The 13997-nt window shown below is 49.4% G+C and overlaps 4 protein-coding genes across 4 annotated transcripts; 1 reads left to right on the top strand and 3 right to left on the bottom strand.

Annotated features, from left to right (window-relative positions):
* On the top strand, positions 1-1627 carry P152DRAFT_495400 (uncharacterized protein; the record flags this gene model as incomplete). The annotated part of the gene is made up of 1 exon (XM_033682239.1): positions 1-1627. A coding segment is annotated over one exon (1627 nt), but the record flags the coding sequence as incomplete, so codon positions are not given.
* Positions 1628-1779: 152 nt separating this feature from the next.
* P152DRAFT_495399 (uncharacterized protein) lies at positions 1780-4420 on the bottom strand (the record flags this gene model as incomplete). Its single annotated transcript, XM_033682238.1, has 2 exons — positions 1780-3519; positions 3626-4420. The coding sequence occupies 2 exons, from the start codon at positions 4418-4420 to the stop codon at positions 1780-1782; spliced, it is 2535 nt and encodes an 844-aa protein (XP_033530619.1).
* A 3072-nt stretch (positions 4421-7492) lies between these two features.
* P152DRAFT_476917 (uncharacterized protein) lies at positions 7493-7784 on the bottom strand (the record flags this gene model as incomplete). The annotated part of the gene is made up of 2 exons (XM_033681548.1): positions 7493-7591; positions 7647-7784. The coding sequence occupies 2 exons, from the start codon at positions 7782-7784 to the stop codon at positions 7493-7495; spliced, it is 237 nt and encodes a 78-aa protein (XP_033530618.1).
* Positions 7785-10728: 2944 nt separating this feature from the next.
* P152DRAFT_468731 (PLC-like phosphodiesterase) lies at positions 10729-13360 on the bottom strand (the record flags this gene model as incomplete). The annotated part of the gene is made up of 6 exons (XM_033680839.1): positions 10729-10903; positions 11192-11624; positions 11672-11857; positions 11914-12631; positions 12690-12932; positions 13283-13360. 6 exons carry the CDS (start codon positions 13358-13360, stop codon positions 10729-10731), a joined length of 1833 nt encoding a protein of 610 aa, XP_033530617.1.
* Between the last annotated feature and the right edge of the window lie 637 nt (positions 13361-13997).

Below are 13997 nucleotides of genomic sequence, written 5' to 3'. Positions count from 1 at the left end.
AAACGGCTCGCCAACGCCGGAACGAATTCCGAAGACTATAATCTTTATAGACTCCCGACGTGATATCCAAAAATGTGCGGAATGTCTGCGAGGCTGGCTACAGAAACTCTCAGCTGGGGCCGTCGGGGCCCACGACTGCAAGCAGATTATCCAGGTCTACCATTCACACACTACTCCAAACGACAAGAATGCTATATACGACCAGTTTTCCAAAGCGGACTCTAAGATCCGAATTATGGTGGCCACAGAATCATTAGGAACGGGGGTAGATCTCTCGGATGTCACACGAGTTGTCCAATACGGCTTCCCTCTGGAACGACTCTTATGCGTCCTTATCCAACGATTTGGCCGTGCAGCTAGGATGGCTGGCATTAAAGGAGAGGCCATCTTCTTGGTGGAAAGTTGGGCGATAGGTGACAGGATCTTATCGACAAGACCGGCGCTTCTATCCAGAACTCAGACGCCGTCGTGTTTAAGACGGCCTTCCAACACGAGCCGGTTAGCTCAGTCGTACTCTGCTGATCCAGGAGTGGGCGGTGACATCCTAGATGATGAATCGGATATTGCCGTAGACGCCATTAAATATGATATACCAGGAGAGCAGCACCGACGCAAAACGGAGAGAGAACGCCGAACAGACCTACACGATGACTGTCCGGCGCTATTCAATCTTGTTAATCGATCCGCATGCCTACGCCGAATCCTAATGGATTGGCTACAAGAGAGTCTATCGGATCCAGCATCTAGGTTACCGGCTCCTGAACCGCAGGAGTGCTGTAATGTCTGTAACCCAGATCTGGCGCGGGCGGTACCTTTCCCATGGGATACCACAACTGGTCTTCGTAAGCCCCAGACTGGAACGGCATCCGGCGCATTTTATGACCGCCTGACCCTCTGGGGAGATAACGTTGTGAATTCGGCACATCGGATGATGAAGCCAGAACTCTCAGCACGGTTATTCGCGCCGAAGGAAGAGTGGATATCAATATCGAGAGAGTATACGAACATCCGCTCGGCTGCTGAGTTGGAGAAGTTTACGAAATCGGCTTGGATGAAAGACCATTCCCATGAGCTGTTCGAAGAGTTCAATAAAATCAAGTCCTATGTAGTGAGGAACTGGCCCGGACGCTATACACCAGGAACCGCAGCGGCAGCTCAAGTTCTAATACGAAGGGCGCCATTCGAACACGCTCATCCCACAGTCGAACAGCAAGTATCTCAACACAGAGGTCGGAAGAGAAGATTGTCTATAGAAGCAGAGACTCTGATAACTCCTGATCAGGAACGAAGAGTATTACTCGCGCGTGAGCGAGAAGAGTACGTTTCCTCGCTAGAGCGGATCATTGCTCAGGCAAGGGAGGTGTCAGCCTCGTGCTCTTCCCATCTACCTACCCTACCAATGACCATAGTATCAGCGAACTCGTCATTTACATCTATGGGTAGGTTGATGACATCTACAAACGTAGATTATTCTTCTGCTAGGTCAGGTGTTCTCGAAGACGGCGAGAATGAGGTATCAGGTGTAATTGATGGTAATCGGGCCTTGAAACGTCCCATATTAACCCGGGGGGGGGAAGTAGAAACGAAACGGGTCGTCCTCGGCGTTCTAGACTCTAACGCAAGGTGAAGCCCTCGCAACAAGAAAGGGAATAATAGCCGCTACAACCACAGCGAGTGGACATTATAGATAGGTTACTCTGACTCGACGTCCGAAGGTAAACCCCATTCATGGGCTACATCTCTGTCTGCCAAGGGCTGGCGACGTCTGTTAGCACGAGACTAGAAACTCCATGAGCATGCGCATACCAATATCGCCATCGTGTCGCTATTAGGATCTAAATCAGCCGTGGCTCCTCTCCTCTCATAAGGTGGTACGACTATTCGATCTTCATCTCTTATGACCTTTGCATTAAACACCTCCAATTTTTGAGTTGCTACTCTTCCGAGCCCGATCGTATGTATGTCTGGTGCTTGATGTCTTGCCTCCCTGCCGCCGTCATAAAATTTAATCGAGTCGCATGCCAGCTCAAAGGCTAATGTATGAATATCATCCATCGCGGAGGGCACAGAATGTGTGGAGTTGCCCTTCCGGGCGAATGCGTCCTCTACTGCCCTGCGTAGACAAACAGTATATTCTGCCGTTAATGAGGTAGTCTTGAACAGAGCATCCAATCCGAAAGTCGACGTTCGACGGGCCCAAAGCTCTCTTTTCAGCTCCAGGTTCAGATATTCAAGGCTACGATCGACTTCTTGCCAGGTGTCCCGACAGCCATGCGGGTTAACGAGGCTATTCGAGAGTATTGCGCGCCGAAGCTCCTTGTCACAAGCTTTGGTGCTAGTGAGCCGCTTTAGATAGAGCATTTCGAATGCGTAGTTTGATTGTCCAGTCCCCTCGAAGTAAAAGCAACAGACACCAATGACTCGGTCGATGAGTCCTATATCTCCGTTTTTGATGCCGTACTTCAAGGTCTTGTACACAACCATTTGTTGAAGGTATCGAGCATGACTAAGGAACTCCTCATCGACTGTATTGTTGGTATGCTTCTCCTTCGATGGTCGCCAGGCTTCCGGCTCAAATGCGGATCTGCGAACATCCTCCACCAGTTCCATGAACCCTCTAGTATCCATGTTCCGAATTGCCTTGTCAACCCCCTCTTGATCGGAGATATCGATGCCGTACTGCTCGAGGCGAGTATAAAGTAGTCCAACAACTCGAGCGTCGAAACTGTGAAGCACTAGCTCTTCTAGAACCTGAAAAGCTGCACGGTCCGCTGGAATATTCTTTCGTCCCCAGAAGTTGATGTTGTGATAGAGAGTTGAAGCGTCCTGTTGCTCCATGTTTCCGTAATGTGTCTTTTGCATGAGCCATAGAAAATTCATACGCAGGTGAAAGAGAGCAGCGACTCCTATCAGCCAGTCTTTTCTATCATACGCCATAGACGCGTCGACTTGCTCAGCCTGCATAGATCGGATAAGTGAAGAGGTTTTTTGATCGCCAAACGCCAAGAACAGACGGTTGTCGAATTCTTTATTATCTAGTTGGAATTGGTGCTTGTAGATGCTCTCTATAACCTCGTAGGAGCCATCTAGAGTACCTTCGTTGAAGAGAATCGGACCGAGCGTCTTGCTGTCTGTCTTTCGAAGCTCGAGTAACTCGACTGTTGGCATAGCGGGGTAAGGTATACCGGACGTAGAGAAGATAGATTTGATCGCGAGTGGATATACCGATCGAATTGCCTCCGCTATAAAGTAGGTATCAATCTTGGCGGCGGTCTCGTCATATACTGCTGCACCAGGAGAGTATAGAAGATCCTCTATTGTAAGTGGAACCTCGCGGTGCAGCATTGACTGCTTTAAACCACCAGAGGGGATATCGGCGCCTCTGAAAACCTTTCCCGTTGTCACAGAGCGCATTTCTGCGTGATTTGAAATGAGCTGGTGCTTAATACCTTCTCGATAGTCGAAATTGTCATACACAACACAGGCATCTAGTTGCTGACCATATCGACGGACCGTTCCCTAGTTGCAATCAGTCGACGTCTATGCTGAGAGGCGGTGAAGATGCCTTTGCTTGTTCTGCCACGGTTTCGAGATGTCTGTGGACTCCCTTGTAGCCTTCACAAACCCCAAACTGGTGAAGAAGATCGAGGATACGCCGTTTCACGCCATTTGAGTGCAGAAAGGCACCAAATACGCGGGGAAACTTGTTGCTCCCTTCCGACGCCCGAGAATAGCAGAGAATCGACGTGATTATCGCAATCCTGTGGTTGAATTTGACAGGGTCCCGTAGTGATCGATCTTTTCTCTCTCTCTTGGGCGCCATGATGCCATTAAGCAATCCACATAGAAGAGGAGCATGAGTGTTAACTTGCTCGTACATCTGCCCAAACTGCATATCGCCCAGTATACGCTCGTAGTCCTCGACTTTCTGTCCCTCTGGCTCTTTCTCCCTTCCCATGCCGGCAGGTGAAGTTCTCTCTTGGACACGGTCGACTTGGTAGGCACTAAACATACCTCCGGCTTCTTCCAGTGCCTTCATTTCCTTCCTCAGACCCTTTATAGTGACAATTCCTGTCGCACCAGACGCGGGGTGTTCTTGCAGCGCGTCTAAGACCTCTGGTTGACCGTAGACGGCCTCGGCGAGCCGTTTGGCACGCGTGGCAGGGCGCTCTCCATAACCACCAGACCCTTGAGTCGTCGCGTAGACATGGATAAATTCTCGTAATGTAATTTTTTTTTTCCGCATGAATTGGCATATCTCGTTTACTCTCTGCGCTTTACTGCGTCTTTGAGACCTTCTTACTTTCTGACGAGGTGCATTAGATGTGTTTGAAGCAGCAATATGCCGAGGACTTGGAGCGGGAGGCAAGATGGGCGGGTTCAACCGCGCACTCTGACGACGCTGGTTTTGGGCCGACATGGCCCAAAATTCAATCAATTATGGAAAAAGCCCAGAGGAATCGAATGGATGTATTCAATTGATGATGCACCATGTGGTTGTGGATAAAAATGGAGTTAAAGATGGTCTTCTATTTGGCATGAAAGTTCACGGCACACGCCGAAATAGGTGGACAGAATCCTCAGGCTATTTGTTCGAGGAGCACATGTGACTTACCGATTAGGTATAGTCCGCTCCGGTGCCTTGGCACGACCACAAATAGCCTGAGCTTGCTGAGGTAATTTCTCAGACGTTACACAAGACAGTTGTACTCACGTGACTAGATTCTACGCTAAACATGGGGTTAATCTGGTTACGGTTTAGCTTAGCTAGGGGTCATGGCTTGGGTAGTGTCTGAGCCCAAGCTGAGATAAGCCTCAAGGACGCCATCAAAAACGGTCATCGAACTAAATGGCCCCTACGGACATAGAGAGCAGATCTCGGCCGAAGGCATATTTTCAGCGGTGCATTTTGGTCCGAGAATTCTTGCCGCGGAATTAGATCAGATTCCCTTTCTGTTAATGTTAGTGTAAGCCAAACGAACCCTAATAATGTTTCTATGAGACGTTTTGAAGTGGTCTGATTCGACTTTAAGAGGCTTGCTTGGAGAGTTGGAGGCTTGGAGTCAACATGATTAATAATGATGACGAGACACGTCCCACGTGATATGGATATGAATTCCTGATCGTAATTCTTGTCCAACATTCAACTCAAATCATTCCGTTCAATAGGTGTACAACAACGATCGAGGAACATTTGGTACCGACGAGATCGAGGTTTGTGGCTGGCTGATTAGATAGACGAATTCACTTCCATCCCCGTTCATTAAATCCGATCCTCTCATGTTTCGACGATTTTCCCCTGGTCTTGTTGAAGCCCTCCCGCCTCACTTTCCAAGGTTGACACCGCTGTTTTAGTTCCTCAAGCCAATGAAGGAATAGCTTCGACCACATTCATATGCTCTTCACAATCAGAGTCGGTGTTTTCCTTGCAAATCTCCCCGTAGTCATTTCAATTTCGCATGTACTTTCCTTGATCGGCAAATCTCCAACCCAGAAACTCGGACTCGGTGGCCTTTCGACACTCCCTCGAGACCACGATATCGAGGACTACGGGACCACTGAGAACCCCGAATCTATTCAGTATTCACCCGTCTAAATGGAACTAATAGTTTATCTGTATGCCATTCGTATATCTATCAAAGTCTTTTCCTTTCCGCCATCAGTGTCAGAATTCGCGCCTCGATACTAGTGCAAGGTGGTCTCCTTCCCAGGTTAACCTTTGTCTGATGGATGTAGACGTTGCCAAGGCGCAATCTCTGTACGTTGCAATATCCTGCGAGAGGCCGAGAGCTTGCCATCTCTTGCCTCACTTTCATAACCAACTCGTTCGATCTCAGCTGTGAATAGCAATGCCCTAGCCTTCCTAAGATGCCACTGCAGCAGTCAGATTGGAGGTGCTACCCTAACACCACCGATCCATTTGACAATAGCAATGTTGCCAATCGTTTTGATGGACAACAAAGTCAATGTAGGTGAGTTCCAGATCCACCGATTGTGTCAATGGTCTACCAGCTCTTCTCGGCGTGAGAGTAGACTTGAATCGAACGACAGGCATCCCACAGGCAAGAGTCCAAGCGTGTTGTGGTATGTATTGTGAAAGAGGATGATCTGTTCCGACGTTCTCAAAGTCCCCCCAAAATTTAATTAACCCTTGTGCTGTTCACTATCGCCTCACTTTTTTATGTTTCTAGAGCTCAGTGCCGTCTGTCTCAATACTGATTGGAGTCTGCGCATATATACCATGCACCTCGATGTCGACTGGAGTAATCGCCATCAATCATCGCTTCATTTTATGCATCTCTATGCGAACTATAGCAAATCCACACGTCTTTCCAAATTGTATCAGTTCATTCGACATGTCGTCTCATCCCAATACCCTTGAGACAAGAGAATACATCAACAGGAAGGATACCCCGGATCAGTTGACTACAGCCTGGGATATCCATCCCAGAGGGTCAAGAAGACGAGTAAGGACCGCTTCCGTGGACCAATCTATACCCCAGAACCGAGACCAACATAGTATATCTGAGAAGCTGCATGAATCCCGCCCGGGACGGCAAGTTGAACGACAAGATTCTCCCACTGTGGAAATCGCGTCTCATCTCAACATGAATAGCGAAACATTTCAACATGATAATCGAACCGAAAAATCTCAAAAGCAGGTCTCCTATCCTTCAGGAGTTCAGGGCGACGCGGATATCCATGACTTTCCGACATTCGCAGCTCCAGAGCAGCACCCCAGGAGTGACCTGGACCCGGCCCTGAATCCGGATCTCGAAGATGTTATCCCGTTACCAATATGCCTAGAAGCTCATCGTGGATCTATTCCAGGATTAGGTACCGGCGGTGACCATTTGGTGGGGGCTATAGCCCCCGAATCATTCCATGTTTGTTCACAATACCAATAATATCTACCCTCAAAGCTGGCTAGACCCTGATGAGGATTCTTTAGGCTCATGCGCAGCGTCTGAACCTATTGAGTTTAGACGCGTCCCTACAATTGATTGGTCGGATCGAAAACCAAACCTACACTTACGATAATGACATGTCCTGGTTTCATCACGCCGAGCAAGAGAAAGATCATAGGCGTCCCACGCAGACGGACATGCACATCTACGGAAACTCCATTCCTTGGACTTTCTCAGACCATCTTTCGGCTGGGTTTGGATAGGATTCGACTTCTGGAGGGCATATTCGGGGGGATTTTTGCACTACGAGCACACCAGTGACGAGATTCAATGTGAAGCGACATGAAACAAGGCCAGGTAAGTGTAGCTTCTGAAATTGAATTACAATCCTAATGATGCATCATACAGAAAATATCGTATGGCCATATAGGACCAGACTGATGCAAAAGTTCCTCTCCATTCACGTCCGTGGCCTTGGTCAATCCCTCGCCTATTCTCGAGGAGTTCTCAACTTGGAGTTTTCCGCTTTCATACTTGTTAGCTTTCCCCTGAAACTAAAGGCTCGACTGTCCTACCTGGACTTATCAGGTCACAACTGTTCCGCAAGCCGGGCAGGCTTTTCCCGGGATGACCCAAACGGTTGTGCCCTTAGCTCCACACGTCGGGCATTTTCGGCCGGGTATCTGCGGACATGATCAGTTTCTCAGTGTTCTATCATACTCGGGGCAAGATATATACCGTCATGACCTGAACGACGCCGTCTTCAGCCCCTTCGCTTGAATCGTCGCCCTCGACCCCACCACCGACGGTCAACTCCAGCAATTGCTGGATGCCCAGCTGTTCGAGCATCTGAAGGTGACGCAAATTCTGGGCCATTGCGAATTAAGCTGAAGGAAACTCAGGGGTACTGCGGAAGGGGGAAGGGATTGGATTATTGCTTTTGCAATTGAAAGGCCGATCGCATGAATGGGTTATTAGCACAAAGACAAGACTCAAAGACAAAGGTTGAATTGGTGGTTGTCGAGACATCTGTTGGACTTGGGAAGTCAAGCTACATTTATAGCTCGCATGTTGCTATATCATGAAAGGCGCAAAATATTTTCTACACCGGTTCGACTTCGCTTCATGCTGCGTTTGCTTCGATCGTCTAGTTGTGATACCTCACGCATTCTGGCGGAATGCGAACGGTAGTGGATAGCGCGGCAGGCTCGACTAATATGTGTAATCGTTGTAAAAAACGTTGTGTCATATTACCTAGCGTTGGATGTGTACTGATCCACCAGATTGTCCCGACCACCTGGACAGCATTTCCAAAGATGGAGACACAAGCAGGCAAGGTTCATACATGGCGGACATGTAAGTAGTCCACACAGTGACCGTAACTTGACAGGGGTTTCACTATCACATCCATTAGGTTGGTCGAGATATGCGTCCTGATACTCGAGCAGTCTTGTGTATGATATGTTTGGCTTACTGGCAACTCCTTACCAAACTGCTAATCCATCTGCGCCAACGCCATTTATTTATAGTGAGGAGAAGCTGATGTAAATCCTCAGTCTTTCGAATTCGATCATTCACATTGATATTACTCCGATATTGCGGCTCTCAAGGTATCTCCCTTCCAGCCTCCAGGACGTAAACGAGTCTCAGGGTCAGGGGCATGATATGCACCATACCCTGGTCAGCCGATCTGTCGGCAATGCAGGATGGAAGTGGTTCGTTAGTAGGTATCCCAGCTGCCCAGGTAGCTGGATCCATCGGCATGATGCATCGCAATATGATCTATCACATTTCTGCCCTACAAGGGTGAGAACATTCGCATCCCACTCCAGTCCGAACTCTCTGATCGCACACTGAGAGAGCGTATTAGCGGGGTACAGACTACCGTAGTGTGTAATCGCACCTTTCTCGAAGTTTTTAGCTTCTATCAACCCGCCTCAAATACGCGTCTTTGAATGGCTGAGAGTAGCGAGCGGCTTCCTGGTGATAGACCCTAATTGCAAAATGCCACGAGATGCACTGACCTAGAGGTAACGATACACGAAACGGTCAAACGGAACCGCTGTGGGATGTATCCACAATAGCCAAATGTACGAGAATAACCTGAGTCCCTAGAGTGAGTCCTTGACCTTGATTGAAGGCTATGAATTGACATAGATTGGTGGAAATATATGTCTTTTTAGAACTTTCTGCCGCGGTGAGTCATGGAGGATTCGTCTGGTATCATGGACGATCGAAGCAGACATATTTCGACGACCCTTGCACCACGAGGCCTACTATGGAACAGACTACGGTATGCTGCCTATGCGATTGATCTGAGCTTACAATGTAAGGGGCGACATTCACTGATCGCGTTGGCAGTCGACATTGATGGGTCCGAAGGTATCACGATATCTCCAGACCGGTTGCTAGTCCCCGCTCGCTAAGCCGAATCCTGGGTATGCAATATCAAGAAGACTGGTGGTGCTATTCGATTGGATTCTCCTGGCGCCGAATATAGGACACATCAATCAGTTTCACCGTCTTTCCCCCGGGGACTTGGATGGATTGTGGTAGTGCCCTTCGAGAAGGACTTTGTATACTCCTATTCGTCGGGTTAGCTGCAGCACTAGGTCCAGATCAACACCACTTACGATGTAACGCGATGCCCATGTGTTAGCGGACGTTTGGCCTGTCAAAGTCAGCCTTAGTCAACTACCTGCAGTCTAGGACTGGCGTGTCTCAAAATTTCGCTTATCCCTATCGATCTGGTACGCATCTTGCTGTTGGTCGAATATGATTATAGTCCCATAAGGATGGGGTGGTACAATATGTACTACTAGCCCATCACCCCATCGGACGGGGAATAATCATGATTGCGGCTCGGATCGGTATTTTCTGAAGCACCTCATGCACTTCCAGGCGAGCTTGCCGCTGAGAATATGGCATGTCGTTCCGATCAGCACGCATAATCCATCCAGCCTTACATACCAGTGGATTCACTCCAGTTTAATAGGACCATTTGGGATGTACCTGAAACTCATCAGACATCCCTGTTTACTCAATAGCAAGCCGGTGGCCTCGTGTTTCGTAGCTCTTCGGACGAAATCTTCAATCCAGTGGCCTCTAAAGTTAGAGAGCAATGGTCAGCCCGTTCATCGTCTTCCAGACCGGTTAGCGCGCTGAAAGCAACTCAGGTATGAGGTAGGTGACCTTCCCTGTGCCGATCCAGGGAGTTGAAAGATTCAAGAAAAGCAGGACAGCTTTTGTTATCCGGACCGGTGAGATAGAGTGGGACGAACGCTGTAGGAGCGGATTGCTGCAGCACGTTCAAGATCAACGTGGCCAGAGCTGATCATGCCCCAGATGGGAATCTGGATGATGTAGTAGAAAGGTGCTCACATCATGAGCTACACTTGTCGAAGCACAGCGCCTTTGAGTGACCTCGCCTGAATTGGATGGAGTTGGCGTGTGACAGCTTAGTGTCATATCGCACGGATATTGGATTATATTGCCCGTGTAATTCTATGTGATTACGTTCTCTCGGTGCGATATGACAGAACGATCTCTCTGCGAGCGTTCCACGGCGCCAGATCTTTGGGCTGACAACCTTCGTGCAACGAGAGTCATCTAGACAAGCTTCAGGCCAGCCAAATGCCCTTGGGTTTAATACTCGTGATACCACTGACATTTCCCATTTCCAGGTGCCTGCCAGAGGTGGAACGCACATGTTTCATGGTCACATTAATAAGAGCAGAACTTATCTCGTTCAAATGAACGTGTCTGCAACACTCCGAACACTGCAGATATACTTCACAGAGTGTGGGACACAAGTGGCTTTTCAACTGACTCTGAACCTTTTGTCGACTTTGATCAGGAGGATCCCCTTCGTCTTGGCACCATTGGGACCAAAGAGGTGAACGATCCGGAAACCGGGTTGCAGACGATCCAGTCGCACGCATGCCCAGGCTGCGAAGTCATCCCGTCCAATCTTATCGTTGTCCATGACTTTGAACCTGCAAATTCTGTTAGCGGTTCTTGACCCTAGGCAGAGTTCGGAAGTACATCTTGAAGCAATAAACGATAATTTAGTGCAAGGTTACACAGTCACACGTGGACCCGGACAGGATGCAATAGATGAAGTCATATCCTTGAGACTCTCGCTGCGTGCTTCTACTCTTGGACACAAAGCTACAGGGTAGGGAAGAGATGGAAAAAGCGTATTGATGGTTCTCGCAGAGTAGACTGCCAGGATGAAAGACTGGAAAACCCAAGCTTTGTTGATGATGGGAAATCCCACATACCTGACGAAAGCCATTTCTGGCAGGACCCCAGAAATATTGCTCCAGGCAAGGGTTTCGCCCTTGAAATCGGGATTTGTGCCCGCGCTCGCCGTCTTGGTCTTCTTCTTGAGCTCGCCGTCCTTGGCCTTTGTTCCTTCACCGCCCGGCAAAGGCTCCGACTCGACATGCAATTCACATTTCACGTATGGATCGAAGCTCTTCTCCTTTTCGTCCTTGGGTAAGGGAATGTCCTGTCCCGCGTAGAAGGTAATCGATAAGTCGATGGCCGAGAAGGCGGTCGTTGGAACGGAAGGAGTCTTCTGAAGCGCTGCCCCTTTATCGCTGGATATATGACTCCTGAAGGGCGCTGGTTTCAGCACCCAGCCGCCATACCCTGCAAACATGGCCTCGTTCAACATGGTGCCCTTGTCCCATCGTTGCCAGTTCAGGGCAACTGGCGAGATCAGCGTGATAATAATTCGGGGTATGACATCTACTCACCGACTTGGACCCCTCGTCTCCAGAAGAGAATCGGATCCAAGTTAGAAGATGACACACGAGTACCCTTTGGGTAGGCCCTCATCATGAACTGGCGGTTGTGACCGAACAACCCCTTAGGATCTTTCTCATGCACTTCCATCAGAGCACCCTCAGAAAGTGAGAAGATGTGGGTTGGAATAGCAGCCTCTATTTCGGCAGTTAGCGACGTCTGCCCACGGTAAGGTGCGATAGACGAGGCATACCTGGCTGCAGGAAATCTTTGAAGTGATAACTTCTTGTGTAGACACCGAGCTTAGAGAGCGCTGCAATGATCTTGCTTTTCTTTGCAGGCTCCTCAGTGCCCTCGGGTGATCCTTCGTGCTGCGCCTCTCCCGCTTTTCCACTGCCCGCGCCTGGCTTCTGAGCTTCCGTGGGGGTATACTTCACCTTGATTAGGATCTTGTTCCGCAGGTCGTTCGGGACGGGAAGAGAGGTGTTATCCCCGACATCGTCGGGCAGGTCGACGAGCATGCCCTTCCACGTGCTTTCCATGATCTCGACCATGATCTCCTGTTGTTCATGCGAGGTGTGCACTTCCAAGGAAATGATCACAGGAAGGTCGCTGGCCACGAACGAATAGTCTCGAATCGCTTCGCACGCTGCACGGAATGGGATTTCCTTGGTGGCGGTATAGCCGTGCAACACCCGTGGCTCCACGCGAGAGGAATTCGAGCGGCAACGGGAGGGCGTCTGCCCTGCGCTCGAGGCCGTCTCACCTGGTGGAGATTTCGACGGGGGTTTCGCCGGGGATTTCTTTTCGGCTGTCTCTTTGATTTTGGACTTGAGCCTCTCACGAAGGCCTGTCTTCACATGAGCGACTGGCTTTAGAGGCGGCTCGTTGTCTGAGCTTGAATCGGATGAGCTGTCCTCCTCACCATCCCACACATCAATCTCTACGCAGCGGCAACCGCGCAGAAGGACCTAGAGGGAGGATGAGCGAATGAAACACAGCAACACAGGCACCAGACAAGGTCCTTACGTTCTTGTACCCGTCGGTGCTCGAGTCGCTGAAAAGTTGGTCCCCAGTCAAGTATGTATTATGGCTTGACGATATGAAGTAGTTCGCCATGGAGTAGCCCAGGTCAACACTCTTCGGGGCCCTGATAGCATCGGCTTTGGGGGAGGAGAAATACTCCAGAGCTTTGTCGAACCCAGCGGCCGGGACAGCAGACTCATGTTGAACTTCCCATAGCTTCCTCTCTCCCAGCTCCTCGTATGCTTTCTTCAGGTATCCCAGCAATATGGGATTGAATCGTTCGACACGATCCTTGGCTGCCTCCAGAATGCCTCCACCTCCTTGATTTGTGTCTGGAACTTGGCTCTGGATCGGAGCCGATTGCTCTTTCGGTCGGTGAGGGAGTGATTGCTGCTCCATCTTCACGAGAATATGGATGTGCTGGTCGCCGAACCGGTCAAGTGTGGATGTTGCTAGAATATTATACGCACCCGAGAAGCTGAAAGAAGAGGCCTTCCTGGGGTTTGTCGTTGGTCAGGCTGTGAAGCATCGCAATCGTCAGCTGGTGGCTAAGTTCCGCAGCAGTTTTCCCCGTTCACGTCGAAGGACACACTTACCAATGAGAATCCGCAGCAAAACGCAACAAAACGCAACAAAACGCAACAAAACGCAACAAACGACGCTGAAGAGCTCATATGAACAGCACTGTCGCGTTTACCACCATCAACTCCGAATGGTCTGCCGTTTGTTTGGTGAATAGCGGTTTCCCTTAATGGTTAAATGGTTAGGGTCATAATTGTTGCGTGCCTCCCTGAAGTTTACCTGTATTAGCCTCGTCTGTTTCAGACCCGTATTTCTTACCGAGTTACGAAAGTACGCCGCTTTGCAAACACCAGGCCCAATAATATGTAATTATAGAAATATTAGTATTTACTTCGCCTAGGAAAACCCAATTGCCCTGACTCGATCACCATCATCATTGTAGGGAATTCTCTGTATCAACTGCAATAATGCACCATTTGTGACTTGTGAGTTGTGACGGCCTTTGCGGGTTTGCTCAACCGCCCAACAGCTGATTCCTCAAATTCCGGACGGGGGGTTAAAGCTAGAAATAGGCTCGGTTCGTCCCGCATCAGATTGCTGGTGAACCCGTTCCCAGGTGGGCTGATGCTGGTACGCTTAAATAGAAATCCCAGAGTATTGATTCATTGATTGGCAAGATACCACAGCTAGATTTAACGATTGATTGCTCCCTGCGCCTTACACGGTGCAACGTGCTAAAGATTCAGATGTCGCCTTCGAAACAAACACGTCCCGAAAAGAATATGGAAC

Source organism: Eremomyces bilateralis (genome assembly GCF_010015585.1).
Source record: "Eremomyces bilateralis CBS 781.70 unplaced genomic scaffold P152scaffold_29, whole genome shotgun sequence".
Lineage (NCBI taxonomy): Eukaryota > Fungi > Ascomycota > Dothideomycetes > Eremomycetales > Eremomycetaceae > Eremomyces > Eremomyces bilateralis.
This window is presented reverse-complemented; position numbering and strand designations above follow the sequence as displayed.